The following is a 19648-nucleotide window of genomic DNA, read 5'->3' as shown; positions in this document are numbered from 1 at the left end:
GATGCTTTTGAATTGTGGTGTTGGAGAAGACTCTTAAGTCCCTTGGACTGCAAGGAGATCCAACCAGTCCATCCTAAAGGAAATCAATCCTGAATATTCATTGGTAGGACTGATGCTGAAGCTGAAACTCCAGTACTTTGGCCACCTGATGTGAAGAACTGACTCATTTGAAAAGACCCTGATGCTGGGAAAGATTGAAGGTGGGAGGAGAAGGGGATGACAGAGGATGAGATGGTTGGATGGCACCACTGACTTGATGCACATGAGTTTGAGTAAGCTCTGGGAGTTGGTAATGGACAGGGAAGCCTGGTGTACTGCAGTCCATGGGGTCACAAAGAGTCAGACACGACTGAGCAATTGACCTGAACTGAACAGGTAAAGGGATGTATTTAGGGGACTTGCCTGGCAGTCCCTGGCAGTTAAGACTCCCAGACTGAGTGCACAGGGTGTGGATTTGATCTCTGGTTTTAGTTGTTGTTCAGTTGTTCAGTCCTGTCCAACTCTTGGTGACCTCATGGACTGCGGCACACCAGGCTTCCTGGTCCTTCACTGTCACCTGGAGTTTGCTCAAACTCATGTCCATTGAGTTAATGATGCCATCCAACCATCTCATCCTCTGTTGCTCTCTTTTTCTGCCCTCAAACTTTCCCAGCATCAGGGTCTTTTCCAGGGAGTTGGCTCTTTGCATCAGATGGGCAAAGTATTAGAGCTTCAGCTTCAGCATCAGTCCTTCCAATGAACACCCAGGACTGATCTCCTTTAGGATGGACTGGTTGGATCTCCTTGCAGTCCAAGGAACTCTCAGGAGTCTTCTCCAGCACCACAATTCAAAAGTATCAATTCTTCAGCATTCAGCCTTTTTTATGGTCCAACTCTCACTTCTGTACATGACTAGTCGAAAAACCATAGCTTTGATTATATGGACCTTTGTTAGCAAACTGATGTTTCTGCTTTTTAATATGCTTTCTAGGTTTGTCAGCTATTCTTCGAAGGAACAAGCGTCTCTTAATTTCATGGCTGCAATCTGCAGTGGGGGAACCAAGATCCTGCATGCCCATGGCACAGCCAAAAATACTGAATAAAAAATGAAAGAAAGAGAGATGCGTTTATTCTTAAGACCTAAGAGGGAATCGTAGTATGCTGGAGCATCTCTTGGATTTTTCAGAGCTTTTGGGATTCTGGGATGAAGAGAGAAGACTAGGATCTCTGGGTGGGCTGGAGCCAGTCTGCATGTGTATCTGTGTCTTGGGTGTAAACCTAGGAGAGAAAACAGAATGTGGCCTGAACACTGCTAGCTCTAGCTGACCAAGTCATAATGTCAGAGGGAAGCAGGCTTTGACTAGGGGCTTAACTGCTGTATATTAATATCCGGCTGGATGTAAAGGTCATTCATCTTTTCTGAATACTTGTAAGTAGATTAAATCATTCTCTTACCCTCTGTGCCTGCCAACCTGCTGGTAAATTGTTGTGGATAAGATAACATATTTCATGCTTTGAAGTGGCTTATGCAAGTTTTGGGAATCGAGATTGAATGCAGATTTGGGTTGGATGTTGACTATTTAATTGGTCTGCTTTTATCTCCATAGAGAACCCGGAGCTTCATCGCACCATGTGCGGCATTTGGGCGCTCTTTGGCAGCGATGACTGCCTTTCTGTTCAGTGTCTGAGTGCTATGAAGATTGCACACAGGGGTCCGGATGCATTCCGTTTTGAAAATGTTAATGGGTACACCAATTGCTGCTTTGGATTTCACCGGTTGGCGGTGGTTGACCAGCTGTTTGGAATGCAGCCAATTCGAGTGAAGAACTATCCTTACTTGTGGCTCTGTTACAACGGTGAAATCTACAACCACAAGAAGGTAAACAGAATAAAACCAGAAGCTATCTGGATGTGATTAAGTGTCAGAGATAGTTGATTATAATAATTTTATTTTGTTTAATGTTTTTTACGTTTCAACCACTTCCCATGTTCATTCTCACTTGCTCCAATTATATATAGATACACAGGGCACAGATGCACGAAGAGGTAGAATGACTTGGTCACCAAAAAATAAATGATGATTCCATTTCAGGTTTTTAGCTCTTAAGAACCTTTTTTTCCTATTATTAATTTGAATATTAATTATAACCTGTGTTAGGCACCAGGGCTACAGTAATAAATATGAGATGTAGGTCTGCATACTACTGGAGTTTATTCTATTAAGGAGCAGACAAAAAAAAATCATTTTGCATATACTTGTGTTCTTGTGTGCTCAGTCATGTCCGACTCTTTGTGACCCCATGGACTGTAGCCCGCCAGGTTCCTCTGTCCATGGAATTTTCCAGGCAGGAATACTGGAGCAGGTTGCCATTTCCTTCTCCAGGGGATTGTCCTGACCCAGGGGTTAAACCCGAATCTCACATCTCCTGCATTGGTTGGCGGGTTCTTTACCAGCTGAGCCACCAGAAAAGCCCCATACATATACTAAGCTTTATGAAAAAATGAATTTGGAGTCGATGGGTATGGGAGATCAGTTTCAGTACAGGTTTGTCAGAGAAGGCCTCTTGAGGAACTGTCATTTGAACTCAGACCTAATGGACAAGGGTGAACTAGCAGGGCTGGGAAGAGCATTTCGTGCAGAGCGAACAGCATGTGCAGAGCCCTGGGGTGTTCATAAGTGAACAAGGGGCAGGTGGCCCAGATGGGCTTGGAGAGGTCGGGCAGGACCAGAACAAGCAGAACAAGAAGACAGACAGTAGAATGTAATTCTAAGAGCAATGAGATTTGGAGATTTTAAGGCAGGGATAGAATGTAATATCTTGTGGGTGATCCTGCTGTCGACTAAAAAAATACGCGCAACCTAAAAGTTGAGAGCTAGGCTTATCCTGTGGGAACCTTAGGACAGTATCTCTGGTGACCCCTAGAGAGCCAATCCTGAGGAGGTGGGGGAGGAGCCAGGCTATATAAAAGTTTGCAACAAGGGGCAGGTAATCTGAATAATAAAAGATGACTGTTAAGAGAAAACAAAATCTCTCGCATGAGGAGATTTAGGGATCTTCTATGTATGGGAAGATGCGAGTGTCCAGGCTTGCTGAAATCATTTCTTCCGGTATGCATCTAGCTATCCGGGGCCAATCCTGCTTTCTTCATTGTTCACATACTAATTCCTGGTTTACGTTTAGAGATGGCAGAAGTGGCCAATGGCCCACTCACCCACCCTCCCAGCTCCTCTGCACTTCTTAGAGAGGAAGTAGATGATGGCTCCCAAATAGCTGGCTTTGTTTCACCTGGGCTTGGAAATTTGCATGTGGAAAAGGCTTGTTTACTGTAGAGCATAAAACAGAAAACATTTCATTTCAGATTGCCCTTAAAGTGCTGTTGCGTAGTTGTCTTAATCAGAGCCAAGGGACAGACAGGTAGCCAGATGCAGTGGAGTGCAAGAAGGAAGCACTTAATCTGGTGAAAGCGTACTCTTGGAATGAGAATGGTGAGGGTGTGAAAATTCTGACCCGAGGAAGCCACATTTGCTAAGAGCACTGCAGTATGGAATTATCTGGGGCTAGTGTTTCATAAGAAAATTTTGGATCTAAAATTGGCAAGTTATTTTTTGTTGCTTGCCTCCCCAACTGTGAATTTTGAAAATTTCACATTTATAGAAAATAACAGAATATAGAGCACCTGGATTGAATAACTGCTAATGCTTTGCCTTTTCGGTTTCATCTCTCTGTCTGTACTATACAGACATTCAATTCTGGGCTTAATCACTTTAGAGTATACCTAGGTGGTGTAGAATCTGCCTGCTAATGCAGGTGATGTGGGCTCAATCCCTGGGTCAGGAAGATCCCCTGGAGAAGGGAATGGCAAACCCACTCCAGTATTCTTCCCTGGGATACCCCACGGACAGAGGAACCTGGTGGACTAGGGTCACAAAAGACTCAGACATGACTGAGCGACTAAACATCAACAGCAACAAATACTGTGGCACTTTAAAATATTTAAGCATTCATCTTCTAAGAAGGACATTCTTCTACTTTACACCAATACTATTATATAACTCCTGAGAATCCATAATACCCTCTAATGTTTAGTTCATAGTAAATTTCACCGGGTGTTCCAAGAATATATTGATATTTATAGCCATGTTTTGGTTTGACTCAGATTTCATTCAGGGTTTATACATTTGGTTGTGATGTTTCTTGATACTTTTTGAGCCTTCGTGATATGTTCCTGCCATTCATGAGTCAGTCAGTTCAGTCACTTAGTCGTGGCTGACTCTTTGCGACCCTGTGAACTGCAGCATGCCAGGCCTCCCTGTCCATCACCAATTCCTAGAGTTTACTCAAACTCATGTCCATTGAGTCGGTGATGCCATCCAACCATCTCATCCTCTGTCGTTCCCTTCTCTTCTCACCTTCAATCTTTTCCAGCATCAGGGTCTTTTTAAATGAGTCAGTTCTTTGCATCAGGTGCCCAAAGTATTGGAGTTTCAGCTTCAGCGTCAGTCCTTCCAGTGAATATTCAGGATTGATTTCCTAGAGGATGGACTTTCATTCGTGAGTAGGGATTTATATTTTAGTCATCCTCTGGTCATGTTTATCTCTAAACAACAGCTTTAGCCATTGTTTGTTGTCCACTTAGTTCACTTATAGGAATACTTCAAGGAAAATGCTTCTCATTTGAAGAATCATTACAATTATTCAAGGCTTCCCAGGTGGCACTAGTGGTAAAGAGTCCACCTGCCAAAGCAGGAGATGCAAGAGATGTGGGTTTGATTCTTGGGTTGGGAAGATCTCCTGGAGTAGGAAATGGCATCCAACTCCAGTATTCTTGCCTGGGAAATTCCACTAATGGGCAGAGGATCCTGGCAGGCTGCAGTCCATGGGGTTGCACAGAGTCAGACACAACTGAACAAGCTGAGCATAACAGGGGCTATTGCCCACTACACATACAGACACACACACAGATAGTTATTTAACAAGTTCCTTTCTTGTATTTGGACTTCCCTGGTGGCTCAGATGGTAAAGCGTCTGCCTACAATGTGGGAGACCTGGGTTGGGAAGATCCTCTGGAGAAGGCAATGGCAACCCACTCCAGTACTCTTGCCTGGAAAATCCCATGGACGGAGGAGCGTGGTAGCTTACAGTTCATGGGATCGCAAAGAGTCGGACTCGACTGAGTGACTTCACTCTCACTTTCACTTTCTTTTCTTATACTTAATTAAGGCCTACTATACACCAGACATCATTTTCATGGAGCTTGGAAGTGAAATGGAACAGGAAAGGTAAAAATGGACTTGAAACTAGTGGGAATAGAGGGAGGAAGCAGTTAAAACTTCCTTACTGGGAAGTCCCTGGTGGTCCAGTGTTTAAGACTCTGTGCTTCCACTGCACGGACTGTGGGTTTGGTCCCTGGTCCAGGAACTAAGATCCCACATGCGAGAGGTGTGGCCACAAAACAAAAGAAACAAACGAAAACCAACAAAAAAAACTTCCTTTCTAAGCCAAGTTAGTACCATATATGTGAGAATGCTAAGTTGTATCATAGCAGTAGTGGCCTGACTTTCCCCTTAAATGAGATAGGAAATGCCTAGCTTTCCTTGAACAACATAGCTGCTTTTGTGTATTTTGTGAACACGTTAAAAAGTTAAATATTTTGAAAACATTTTTTTCTTCTAAATTAGCCAAGTACATTGTATTTTCAGAAGCAGAGAAGTTCCATTGCCTCTACCCATCATTCAGGTTATCCAATGCAAACAGCTAAAATCTATCTAAAGAGTAGAACCGACATTTTAGGCTTATGTAAAAAATTCTTCAGCGTAAGCTTAAAAGTCCCTCTTTTTTGATAAAAATAAAATTTACTGCAAAATATCGCCAGCAGTGTGTTGGGAGTGGATGGAGACCCATCAGAGAGAAGAATATGAGTGCAGGCTGGGCAGAGAGAAGGCCCTCTCGCGGAGGGGAGCACTTCAGAAAGCTGCAGCCAGTATGTCAAACGACAGTGTGATAGCTGGATGGTGGCAGGGAATTGGGGGCTTCAAGAGAGTGGGCAGTGTACATGTGAATCATGAACCAAAAAACTACCTGTGAGCTTTAGGCCAAAGAGCCATGGTGATGGGGTGGTCGTGGAGGGTAGGTTGGAAGCTGTTGCTGGCTAAAAGTCATCAAGTGTTGTAGGCTTATTTATCCTGCAGGTACTTAATAAGCCCAAAAGGGTCAGCAGAAGACCCTACCTCCTCGTGACAGAGATTACCACACAGAGTCTCTCAGAGCGGGGAGAGGTGACCAAGAGGTGACTTTGTGGTCACTGAAAGTGGCCAGAGCCCATCTTTGGACAGTTCTAAGCTTTTAGGCAAAAGGTTAAGAAATTAAAGAGTGAGTGTTGTTGTGAAGCATGCTTTTCAGGTCATACAAGCATAGAGACTTCTTAAATTTTAAAAACATGTTCTAAGTGTTCAAATCTACCCAGCATTTCCATTTGATTTTGTTTATGTGAACCTCTTCTCTATTATCAGCCAAAAATATGAGTAAGTACAAAGAGAGAGGGACACACTGAGAACTTCGCACCCTCATGATTTACCAGTGGTAACGGAGAGCCACAGGAGTTTGGGCCTGATTTAATGAAACCCTCTCTACGTGTGGTGGGTGTGATGGTATCTTTGTTGTTCCCCAGGAGGAGGTGGATGAATAAAGCTTCAACATCATCATTTCGTCCGTCCCTGAGAAGTAGCTTTAATGCCTAATGTGGAAGAATGGGATGCTGTAGACCTCCCCAGGGCCAGCAACTTTGTTTTGGACTATTTGTCTCCATCATTGTGATGGAATCGTCCATTGCTTTCTGTTTTCATAGGAAGTGTTTCAGAGGACACATTTTTAGTGTCATGACACCTGGACAGTCTATTTACTTAACTTACCTACTTATGTAAATACACATGTATTGGGTTTCCCCAGTGGCTCAGCAATAAAGAATCCTTCTGCCAATGCAGGAGATGTAGGTTTTTATCCCTGGGATAGGAAGATCCCCTGGAGAAGGGCATGGCAACCCACTCCAGTATTCTTGCCTTAGAAATCCCATGGACAGATGAGCCTGGCGGGCTACAGTCCAGGGCGTCACAGAAGAGTTGGACGTGACTTAGAGACTAAGCAACAACAACTACACATGTATTACATATATGGTATCTATCTAATATCCATTTCCATCCCTCCATATAATACAGAGGTACATTATCTTTGTCTTCTAGTTATCAGAATGCACCTAAAGTTCTCATGGGCTTAGCTTTATGTTACAATTTGATTCTGAGTTCAAACAAGCTATATTTTGATAATGGCATGATTCTTTTAAATCACATCACTAAGGTACACAAAATTATAGAGCACAAAAATGCTGAAGCAACTTTGCAAAAAAAAAAAAAATTAGTGAAAGCACAGGATTCTGTAACATTTTCATTTTGCTATTGTTTCCTTAAGCTGCAACACCATTTTGAATTTGAATACCAGACCAAAGTGGATGGTGAAATAATCCTTCATCTTTATGACAAAGGAGGAATTGAACAAACAGTTTGTATGCTGGATGGAGTATTTGCGTTTATTTTACTGGATACTGCCAATAAGAAAGTGTTCTTGGGCAGAGATACCTATGGAGTGAGACCTTTGTTTAAAGCCATGACAGAAGATGGGTTTTTGGCTGTGTGTTCAGAAGCTAAAGGTAATGATAGAGTTTTTCTGTGGTTTTTCATTATTGTCCCGATTCTGTGTTTTCTTCTAGACCATATTTACAAATCTAATCCAATCCATATATACAAATGGGGCAACCCAATTTTTTACAAGTGACTATGTTAGTCTTGGAGTTTCTAGGCCTCCTTTTTTTTTTTTTAACCACGGAGCTGGAGTCTCCTTTTTAGCACTTAAAATTCTGTAATCCTTACAGGATAGATCTGTAGTAAAGTCATATAATTTTTGCTGTGCTAATAGGTTCTGCATCTGGTTTGGTCCCATGTGTGTTTCCAAGTTTCCCTGTGTCACATGGTGACAGGAAGGTTGGCCAGCCCTGCAGTTACTGCACTGTGGTACCATGCCAGTTCCACAAAGTCATTTTATTCAGCACTTTTTAAACAGCTTTATTGGGGTATAATTTACATGCCATACAATTCATCCATTTGAAGGGTACAGTTCAGTGGTTTTTAGTATGTTCATAGATATCTGCAACCAACACTAGTCAATTTAGAATTTTGTTTTTTTATCATCTCAAAACTAAGCCTTGTACTCTTAAGCGGTCACTCCCCATTCCTTTATAGTCATTAAGCGTTAAACTCCCTGTCCCCGTCTTCTTCGTCCTTCCCCACCTCCAGTCCCAGCCAACCGCCAGTCATTCTATGTGGATTTCCCTATTCTGGCCATTACATACCAATGGAGTCATATCCTGTGTGGTCCTATAATGTTTCCAAGGTTTGTCTATGTTGTAACATGTTATCAGTATTTACTTCTTTTTATTTACTTTTTATGACCTGAAGATGTTCTATTACCTGAATATACCACATTCTGTTCATCCACTGTTTATCCTTTTGTCAGTTGATGGACAATTGGCTTTTATGAATAGTGTTTCTCTACATATTTGGGTACAAGTTTTTGTGTGGTTTCATTTTTCTTGGGTATATACCTAGGAGTGATCACATGATTTACTCTATGTTTATAAATAGCATTAAAAAGAATAAAATATTTGGAATAAATGTAACAGAAGTACAAAACTGCATGCTGAAAACTGTAAAACATTGTTGAAAGAAGATCTAAAGAAATTGGAAAGCATCCCATGATCATGGATTGAAAACTTACCATTGTTAAGTTGGCACAGACTCCCCTAATGGATCTACACATTCAACATGATCTTTGTCAGTATCCCAGGTGATTACTTTGTAGAAATTGACAAGCTGACTCTGAAATCCTTAGGGAATTGCAAAGGATTCAGAATAACCGAAGCAATCTCGATAAAGAATAAAGTAGGAGGACTCTACCTTCCTGACTTCAAAATGTACTACAAAGCAAGGGTAATCAGGACAGTATGGTACTAGCAGAAAGATAGACATATAGATCATAGAGCTGAGAGTCCAGAAGTGCACCCATACATCTGCAGTCAACTGATTGTCAGTTAGGGTATCAGGACCATTCAATGGACAAAGAATAGTCTTTTCAACAAATGATGTTGGGACAAGTTGACATATGCAAAAGAAGAAAACCAGTTAAACCATTACCTCACACCATTTATAAAAATCAAAGTGGATCAAATTCTAAAATTTGATCACTAAAGTAAGCACTAAAACTTTACTGCTGCTGCTAAGTCACTTCAGTCGTGTCCGACTCTATGCAACCCCATAGACGGCAGCCCACCAGGCTCCCCCGTCCCTGGGATTCTCCAGGCAAGAACACTGGAGTGGGTTGCCATTTCCTTCTCCAATGCATGAAAGTGAAAAGTGAAAGTGAAGTCACTCAGTCGTGTCTGACCCTCAGCAAGCCCATGGACTGCAGCCTACCATGCTCCTGCGTCCATGGGATTATCCAGGCAGGAGTACTGGAGTGGGGGGCCATTGCCTTCTCCGACTAAACTTTATAGTAAAACTAAAACTTTAGTAAGCACTGAAACTATAAAACTCAGGAGAAAGCATAGGGGTAAATCTTCATGACCTTCAATTTTGCAAAGATTTCTTTGATATGACACCAAAGGCACAAACAACAAGGGAAAAATAGATAAATTGGATTTCATCAAAATTAAACATTCTTGTATTTGAAAGGACACCATCAGGATAGTGAAAACTCAACCCACAGAATGGAAGAAAATACTTGTACATCATATTTATCATTTTTTGACAATAAAGTTGAGAAAGACAGTCACTGTTTATGTCCTAGCTAGACAGCAATGACATGCTAAACTGTGACCTACCCCCTTGTCTGCTTTTTTGCTTCATTGTTTAAATCCTTTCTCACTTGATGTGATCATACGAGAAAGAGCAAGTACATACATTATTCACCCAAAGTGCTGTTAGGGAAGCCCAGCAAAGAACACAAGGGAAAAACAGAGTCCTTACTTCCATGTTGTCTCTGATAACCTTGATACGGAATATAGTCTCACATCCCGTTTACCCTCTGAAATTTCTTGACTTGTAGTTTTTTTTTTACATCTTTAACTGCCCTTTTCTAAACAACAGGTCTCATCTGGGGTACTACAGCAGTTTTCCTTTCTCAGTGCTTCCAGAATAGATTATCTGAAACTCATTTGGTCCTGGTGCTTTAAATTGTAATTGCCCCTCAACTTCCGCAGGGGCTGTGTGCCTCACTTGAGGTTTCCTGGTGGGTGGTAAGATCTGGATCTCATTTGCTGTTTGAATTCCATACTACACAGTAGATTCCTGGGTTAACAAACTCAAATTGTACATCATAAGTATTCTATGTAGACAGGCTGTTACTATTTACAGTAAAACTTTTAATTATAACATTTAACTCACACACAGTATGTAATAACTACATAAGGGATATCTGAGTTTAAAGCACCTTAACAGTGGATCATTTTGCTTATTAAAGGACGGAGAACCATAGCTGTTTTTTTAAAAATAACTCAGGGATGACAAATAACTGCCAGGGTATCATAAAATTAAATTTCAAGTCCATCTTTTTGTTTAATAAATGTATCTTTTGTTTGCTTAGTAAAGAAAATAGATTTTTTAAAATCAGAAATTCCAGCTAGGGAAAAGAAATTAAACATTGGAGGTTTTCTTATTGCCTTAAATTATTAGAAATCAGTGTAATTTTTCTGTATATCTCTGTACACTATTACCTTTCTAGTAGGGTTTGAGGTAATTATATTTTTCCTATTTTGCTTATGCAGTGAACATTGTATTTGTATTAAAAAGAGAAAATAAAGAGGAATTTAGACATGAAAGTTACTATGAAGTATTATCCTCATTTGAATAAATTTATCTTTTTGATTTTGTAGGACTTGTTAACTTGAAGCACTCCATGACTCCTTTTTTAAAAGTGGAGCCTTTTTCGCCAGGACATTATGAAGTTTTGGACTTAAAGCCAAATGGCAAAGTAGCATCGGTGGAAATGGTGAAATACCATCACTGTAGAGACGAGCCTCTGCATGCCCTGTATGACAACGTGGAGAAACTCTTCCCAGGTGAGAGAGCAGATGCCCATCCACCTGTTCCCCACCTCTCGCCCTGAGAGTACAGGAAAACTACTCTCACATCATTGAAATGACATCACTTTGCAAATCTGTTTCCTTTTTAACTTGAAGGTGATGACACACTGAAATTTGGCCTGCTTCACTGTTGAGCAAATGCCATCGTGATAGAGGTGGATGATTGCATACCTGTTTCAATAAATAATTCAGCCCAGACCTTTCTGCAGCTGTTTCATTTCCTTTATGTGTTAATAGGTTTTGAGATAGAAACTGTGAAGAGCAACCTCCGGATTCTTTTCGACAATGCCGTTAAGAAACGTTTGATGACGGACAGAAGGATTGGCTGCCTTTTATCAGGTGAAGTCAGCTTAAAAAATCTAATTACATTTTATGCATATGTAATTTAAATGATTTATAACTATCCTGGAGGCTTAGACTATAAAATACTTATTACTTAAAATACTTACTATTGATTCAACCTTTCCTCCATTACAGGATGAAAAAGTTTTCTGTAAGTTGCTTTCAATATTCAAAATAATACAGCAACATAAAGTTATACTATAATTGTATCGGCATGAGTGAGCTAGTAAACATGTTTTAGAATGTTCATGTCCTCCTACTCCACAGTCTTGATGTAAGCCCTAGAATGTGTAGTGTTTTTTGTTGGTGTTCAGTCACTCACTAAGTAGTGTCCAACTCTTTGCAGCCCCATGGACTGCAGCACACCAGGCTTCCCCTGTCCTTCACTATCTCCCAGAGTTTGCTCAAACTCATGTCCATTGAGTCCATGATGCCATCCAACTGTCTCCTTCTTTGTTACCCTCTTCTCCTCTTGCCCTCAGTCTTTCCCAGCATCAGGGTCTGTTCCAATGAGTCAGCTCTTCGCGTCAGGTGGCCAAAGTATTGGAGCTTCAGCATCAGTCCTTCCAATGAATATTCAGGGTTGATTTCCTTTAGGATTGACTAGTTTGATTTCCTTCCTGTCCAAGGGACTCTCAAGAGTCTTCTCCAGCACCACAGCTCAAAAGCATCAATTCTTTGGCATAGTGGCTTTTAACCAGTTTGAGTACAGTTACTATTATGACAGGTTAACTGTTAGATTTTTCTTACTCAAGGTGATTTTCAGTTTATAAAACTTGGGGATTTTAAAGGCAAAACTCTAATCTTGGTGCTTGGGAGGAATGTAAATCATCTCTGCTCCTCTCTTAAGTAAGGCCCATAACCACCACACTTTCTTTCTCGCTCACAGGTGGCTTGGATTCCAGTTTGGTTGCTGCCACTCTGTTGAAGCAGCTAAAAGAGGCCCAAGTACAGTACCCTCTCCAGACATTTGCGATTGGCATGGAAGACAGTCCCGATTTACTAGCTGCTAGAAAGGTAAGACACTGCCTCTTCCTGTTAAGTGGTTAAGACAGACTTGTTAATAATTGATGGTTCTATACTTTGCTGCTGTATTGACTTAGGTAATTGTTTTGAATTAAATATATTAAAATGGAATGAAACACCTATTGAAAATCACTTGTGCTGTACACTGTATTTTGGGTACTTTTATCTTCTGTGGGCCATACAGTCCTCATAAAACCCAATGATGGTAACCCTGTCCTTTAAAGAGTAAGGGCATAGTAGAGTGGTTAAGGCTGAAGGCTTTGGAGCCTGATTGTTGGTTTCAAATCTTCACTTTAGCACACAGTCCCACACTCATGTAATGGGAGTGCTCATATCTACTGTGGCACAGTTTTGAGGTGAAAATTACATAGTTCATATAAAGTGTGTGGGATAGAACCTAGCGTGTAGTAAGTACTTAGAATGTTAGCTGTTCTTGTTGCTTTTCAGTTTCTTTATAAGATACTATTTAGGACTGTGGGCAGAGAGAACGTTGTACACATTCAATGTGTGGCACACCTGTTCCCACTCTGGAACTTCCATAGAGTGGATGACAAGGATCAAGAGTGGTGTGAAAGCCAGTTGACTGATGCTGAATGAATCCGCAAGAGCCAGAGAAAACTGAGGGGAGGAGCCATTTAGTTTAGAAGTAGCATTCTAGATGTAAACTGAGGCATTGCAGGAGGGCCAAAAGGAGATAAAATCAGCATGAGGGGAGTGGATGCCATGCTTGTTGGGGTGAAGTCTTGGAGAGAGAAGGGCAGACAGGAGGTCTACCTCTTGTGGTCAGTGGAGGGCAGACACTGGGGGACACAGGGGAGCCAGACTAATGGGGCTTGTATGCAGTGGCCTGGAGAATCATTTCCCCTTACTGTGGTGGCCTGTGAAATCATTTCCTCTCAGTTTGTCTTACTTGTTTTCCACCATTGTTAATTCATGATGTGTTATGAACTACTGTTTCATTTTTGAGAGTTTTCCTTTTCTGGAACTTCCCTGGTGGTCTAGTAGTTAAGACTGAGCTTCCAAAGCAAGGGTCATGAGCTTGGTCCCTGGTCGGGGACCTAAGATCCCACATACTATATGAAATGGCCGAAAAAAACCACAGTTTTTTCTTGAAAGATTAGTCCTTTTCTTTGAAAACCAGGCATATGCATATTTCTTTATGTTATCAGGTGGCAAATCATATTGGGAGCGAACACCATGAGGTCCTCTTTAACTCTGAGGAAGGCATTCAGGTCCTGGATGAAGTCATATTTTCCTTGGAAACTTACGATATTACAACAGTCCGTGCTTCAGTAGGTAAGGTATTTTATGATCCCCAAGATATTTTAACACTGAAAAGAGTGTAAGGTTTAAAAGCTACTATTTCAAGCAGTTGTTCAAAGAACAATACTCATGCATAAACTCAGGTAAAATTCCTGTGTCAGCAGTTGTTGAAGACAAAACATTTAAGAATTTCTTATTCCTTAAGAATTAAGTATATATAGTTAAACTTCCACATTTTGGTATCACTATTTATATTCCTTCAAAGAGTAGATGCGTAGTTTTCTGTACCCTCTTTCCCCCTGTTTTTCTATATAAAAGTTTGTTGGACTATACATTCTAACTAGTTTCTGTAAGGAATCCTCATTTTAAATATATTTTGGTAAATAGTCCATCAATAACTATTATTGTCTAGGAATAAATACTTGCTTTGCCCTGTGGGTACATACTGAGATCATAATTATACTCCAAATCAGACTGGCCAAATATTGCTGAGCTGCTAAACGCTATTGGCTTAGACACACCTCTCTTTTAAGGAACTCAGAGTCCAATAGGATTCCATTGCAAAGTTTAGAGTCTGGATTCTCATGCTTTAAACTTTGCAGTAACATCACTGGGGTGCTTTCTCTCCCAAAGGAGCAAAAATGATTTCTTGAAGGGCAAAAATCTTAGGTATCACAGTGGTTTCTGGCTTTCCAAAGTACTTAGATATACAGTATTTCTGGTACTAATATTTCATTGGTGAAGGAGATTAGGGGAAAAGATCTAAAAAGTATCACTAGGGAGGTGATAATGAAAAAACCCAAGAACAAATACTAGTTTACAGGGCTGTGGAGCAGGACCAACCAGCATCTTTTAACATGCTTTGCTGTATTTGAAATATGCTGAATGGGGAGTAAGTATGAGGGAAGACGCCCCAAATTAAAATTAGGCTACCAAAACCCCAATTTATTATTTTCATGTAGTGATACTAGTGTGAGAGTTATCAAATTTAAGACATTTGAGTCATTGTTCAGCAGAATTTTTTTAGCGTTTTTTAACATTGTTTAGCAAAATTTTCAGATAGACATTCTTGGTCTGAAAGCGGGAATATTTTAAAACCTATATATAAAATTATGAAAGGGCTATGTTATCACAGCAGTACAACTTTTAGATTAAGTACATATAAGTGGGTTGCACTGTAGATAAAAGGTCATTATTTTGCAAACTACTTCACAATAACAGAGTCTAAACTAATAGCAAAGCTTGCCGCCGTTTTCGGCATTTTTGGTAGAGGGTTATGTGGACATTAACAATAATTTCTGTCTCTTGTTTAAGGTATGTACTTAATTTCTAAGTACATTCGGAAGAACACAGATAGCGTGGTGATCTTCTCTGGAGAAGGTTCAGATGAACTTACGCAGGGTTATATATATTTTCACAAGGTACGCGTTCTCAGATGGAAGGATATTGGTCCTAGGGGAAGAAAAGTATGAATTATTTGACCACTTTCTCTTGTCTCTTTTTGATATAGCAGTAACACTTGGAGTATTTTGTGAGGCATTTGAGAGAATCTAATACTGTCTGTATTTGTTTGGGTGAGAAAGAAGTCTTAATTGTGTCAGATAATACCCATCTTTTAAAAACTAGTTAGCATAAGAACCCCATTCCTGGTATTTCTTAGTCCCCTGTTGTCTTACGGGCTTTGGACAGCGTGAACCTGTCATTTTATCTATTGGTTCTAGCAGTCTTGGAGCGAGGGAAGGCACACTTCATAAAGCATTTTCTTTCTTCCCTAAGCTTTGGTGTCTTTTTGTCTTACTCACCTTTAGAGTTGGAGTTGTGTGCAAGAATACGAAATAAGAAATTTCATGTACCGAAAGCAAAGCTTGAAGGGTGTGTTTTTAACTTCAGCTCTGTTTGTAAACAGGCTCCTTCCCCGGAGAAAGCTGAGGAGGAGAGTGAGCGGCTCCTAAGGGAACTCTACTTGTTTGATGTTCTCCGAGCAGATCGAACTACTGCGGCCCATGGGTATCTTGATATTTTAGGAAGTGATTATAAAAATAACCTCAAAAAACAAAAGGCTTTCTTTTCATTTAGTGTATGCTGTGAAGTATGCCTTTTATAGAAAAGGTGAAGCTTGTCTCGTGGTGCAGAAGGAGTAAACTGAATCAGAGCGGTGTTGCCAGGCTGAGAGTACGTGGATAGGTAGTTTCAGGCGGAGTTTCTGTCTTGAAAACATAGCATTCTGCCCACTTCTGGGCAGCTGAGAGGAAAGGCAGTTGCAGCTCTTCGGGGTCTTTTTAAGAGAAATAAAGCTTATATAGCTTCATGTAGTTTAGTAAGCCTTTAGTGCTTGCTTGCCATGTCTGTTTGATGCTGTGGGGATCATGTAGGGGAGAGGGAAGTGAAGATGCAAGAGATTTGATTAGCTTATAAAATAAGTTTCTTGGGTATCATTTCTGATTATTGAAAGTTACCATTTTTTAAAGCTGGTCATTTAAAGACTCTTAACTGTATGTGATGGGGCTTCCCTGATGGGAAGAATCCCCCTGCCCAATGCTGGAGTGGCAGGTTCAATCCCTGGGTCAGAAAGATCCCCTGGAGAAGGAAATGGCAACCCACTACTCCAGCATTCTTGCCTGGGAAATCCCATGAACAGAGGAGCTTGGTTGGGTACAGTCCATGAGGTCGCAAAAGAGCCAGGCACAACTTAGTGACTAAACAATAATAACAACTGTATGTGATAAACAGTCTCTTTTGGTTGCTTCTACCAAATCACACTTAGGTTAGAAAATAATAGGAGCTTGGAGAATGAACTGAATTCAGATGTTTTTATTACTAATTGATTAATAACATATTCAGTATAAATCAGTGGTCCATGGTGTTCTTCATCAGAGGTCACATCATCTGTTTTTTGAACCCTGGTTAGGACAGGTAGATAATAGCCACAGATTGGCATCACAGTTTTTAATAGGATAATAGGTAGTCTCCCCTAGAAAAAACTATGACTCAGAAAAGTCTAGGCAAAGTCCATTCTTAATGTTCAGATCACTCGTAATTCTTTTTCTGCTTTTTGAGATATCTCATAGATTACAGAAGGGAAAGTAAAAGTAATTATTCTCCAGTAGTTTGTTCACTCCCTAGACGACATAATACATATTTGGAGTGAAGGTTTTTGTACGCATGCATTTAGTGTAGGGCAGTTATGTAGGACTGTAAAAATGACTTTATGATCTTAACATCATTTAGAGGCTGGGTGAATTCCTAGGAGACTAAATCAGAATCGAAACTGGCGGGCGCTAAAGATCCATTTTGATTTAGATTTCCTTTTCCTTTTTAAGCCTTGAATTGAGAGTCCCTTTCTTGGATCATCGCTTTTCTTCCTACTACTTGTCTCTGCCACCAGATATGAGAGTTCCCAAGGTGGGTAAATCAACTTAGTAAGAACTGTCCATTGATACTGGTCATATTTAGAACTTTTACTGATACTCCTTTCGTTTTCATGTCAGAATGGGATAGAAAAGCATCTCCTGAGAGAGACATTTGAGGACTCCAATCTGATACCTAAAGAGATTCTCTGGCGACCAAAAGAAGCCTTCAGTGATGGAATAACCTCAGTTAAAAATTCCTGGTTTAGGATTTTACAGGACTATATTGAACATCAGGTATCATAAAAGTATATTTTATGGAATAAGACAATTGGATGCAAAGTTGTAATCACTGTTCATTTTGTATTTAATGTAAATGTTTTGTGACTGTAGGAGGGATTCCCTATAAATAATACTTCTTTTAAATTTCAAGGATTCTGTAAAAATTAAGTAGTTTGAAGGATTATAAGTAGCATCTAGAATACAGAGAGGAGACTCAGTGGTCCCCTCTGACTTTTATCTTACACATTTTGGGGCACCTGTTGGGTGCCAGACTTACGCACAAAAGAATCAAATGCTTAGAGCCACCACTTTGGAGAACTATGCGTGTGAATGTTCCTGAAAGGTCATTGCAGCTATGTACAGTAGGGTATTTTAGCACTTTCTAAGGGATTAAAAGAGTCTCTCAGTATTCAGAGATGTCTTTTCTTTTTTTTTGTTTGATTTTTGTTTTTGTGAAACCAGATTAAGTACATATATTTCTGTGCCATTTATAAGGCCATTTCACTTCTGTCCTGTTACTCTTGCAGGTTGATGATGCAGCGATGGCAAGTGCAGCCCAGAAATTTCCCATCAACACCCCCAAAACAAAAGAAGGCTATTACTACCGTCAGATCTTTGAAAACCACTACCCGGGCCGTGCCGACTGGCTGCCCCATTACTGGATGCCCAGGTGGACCAGCGCCACGGACCCTTCTGCCCGCACTCTGACCCACTACAAGGCCGCTGCCAAAGCTTAGGCACTCACTGAGCCCTGGAGTCCAAGTAATCATTTCTCCTCCTTGTGAAGGGTAGGGGTCTTGAGGGCAGGAAGTGCAAAATAAAAGTCTTAAATCCGAGACTTTGCTATAATTATTTATATTCATACAGCCCCGTGACCAGAGGTAGCTAGAAGGTGAACAGCTTTTACTGTATCACAGGAAGGTAGAGAGTGAGATCGGAGAAGGGAAACCATCTGATGGCTGGGAGACCTCACACAGCCTCTCCTGTAGAGGACTTCTGGGTCTCATGCCAGCAGGGCATCCTTATGGTCCTTGCTGCATCTGAGTGTGGTCCTCCTCTGGCTTCTTCCCTTGGTTCTCTCTGCATTCCCAACAGCTGGCTAGTTACACTCTGTAGAGGTGAGTGACTTGTAAGACTTGGACAGCTCTGTTTTGTAAAATAGGTTGACTGGAAACTGCACAGCCTAAAAGCTGAGAATTATGTTTTATTAGGTGGAGTCTCTGACTTAAGGCCCGAAGACCGCCTCTCAGATGGCTCTGAGGGACCGCTCTAAAGAGGTAAGGGAAGGGGTAGGATATACAGGACCTTCTGCAACAGAGGCCCAGTAGTCTGGCATATCAACAGATGACTAGTAGGGAAACCCAGGCATCTCAAGTTAATGAACGTAGCGCTTTTCCAGGTATGGGGACATGCAAGAGTCTGGCCTCACTGAAATGATTCCTTTGGTGTGCACCTCAACTGTCAAGGGCCGATATCCTGCTTTTCTCCATCGTGAACCCCTCAGGGTGTACAGTTGGGTGGCGGGTGGCTGATAGCTTAATGGCTGCAATATCCTTTGTTTGCTGACACATCAGGCAACATTTTTCATCCATGGATAGGTAATTTACATTTTATTCTGTTGATCTGACATCTCTTCTGTAACTATTGTTGTAAATTGGGAGTCAGCGGGCTTTTTCAGGGCTAGACAGTAAATGTTTTAGGACTTACAGACCTCTGTTGGAGCTGTTCAGCTCTGCCACTATGGTGTAAAAGCAGTCACAGATGGTGTGGAAACTCGGAGGCAAGGCCATGATAGGCACACACATGGGCGTGGCCTTGTTCTATTAAAACTTAGAAAAAAGAAGCAGTGGGCTAGATTCAGCCCATAGGCCATAGTTTACCAAGCCCTGTTGTAGAGCCACGTATTTCTCATAAAAGGAAAAAGCATTCTGAACCCAGTTGGAGGAAGAGAAAATGTAACAATGAACAGGTCAATTTTCATTTGAATGCTCATTGGTTGTTTAGGGACAGGATTGTGAAATCTATTTTAAAGGTGAGTTTAGTTATTAGAAATTTTTGAAGGAGAAACTCCTGGTGCACAGGTATATACAAGAATGCTTGATGGGAAGAGGGAGTAGGCCAGGAATTTAGCCGGTCAAGTTGGAAACTGGACACTATTGAAGGTGAGCTATAGGCCTTCGCTTATTTTTACAGTCTTTAAAGACACTTTGACATAAATCATG

The 19648-nt window shown here is 40.9% G+C and overlaps 1 protein-coding gene across 5 annotated transcripts in view; it reads left to right on the top strand.

Moving 5' to 3' along the window:
- ASNS (asparagine synthetase (glutamine-hydrolyzing)) overlaps window positions 1-18241 on the top strand; it is a 152979-nt gene extending 134738 nt beyond the window's left edge. For all 5 annotated transcript variants that reach the window (XM_068972681.1, XM_068972680.1, XM_068972682.1 and 2 more), the window contains 11 exons: window positions 1587-1858; window positions 7443-7680; window positions 10957-11142; window positions 11404-11505; window positions 12398-12525; window positions 13704-13830; window positions 15112-15218; window positions 15704-15804; window positions 17118-17199; window positions 17286-17441; window positions 17954-18241. In XM_068972681.1, the coding sequence (XP_068828782.1) occupies window positions 1610-1858; window positions 7443-7680; window positions 10957-11142; window positions 11404-11505; window positions 12398-12525; window positions 13704-13830; window positions 15112-15218; window positions 15704-15804; window positions 17118-17199; window positions 17286-17441; window positions 17954-18163 (1686 nt within the window). In that variant the 5' untranslated portion in view covers window positions 1587-1609 and the 3' untranslated portion in view covers window positions 18164-18241. The remainder of the gene's footprint in view (window positions 1-1586; window positions 1859-7442; window positions 7681-10956; window positions 11143-11403; window positions 11506-12397; window positions 12526-13703; window positions 13831-15111; window positions 15219-15703; window positions 15805-17117; window positions 17200-17285; window positions 17442-17953) is intronic.
- Window positions 18242-19648: the final 1407 nt, after the last annotated feature.

The sequence above is a fragment of the Capricornis sumatraensis genome, chromosome 5, assembly GCF_032405125.1.
Source record: "Capricornis sumatraensis isolate serow.1 chromosome 5, serow.2, whole genome shotgun sequence".
NCBI classification, from domain to species: Eukaryota; Metazoa; Chordata; class Mammalia; order Artiodactyla; family Bovidae; genus Capricornis; species Capricornis sumatraensis.
This window is presented reverse-complemented; position numbering and strand designations above follow the sequence as displayed.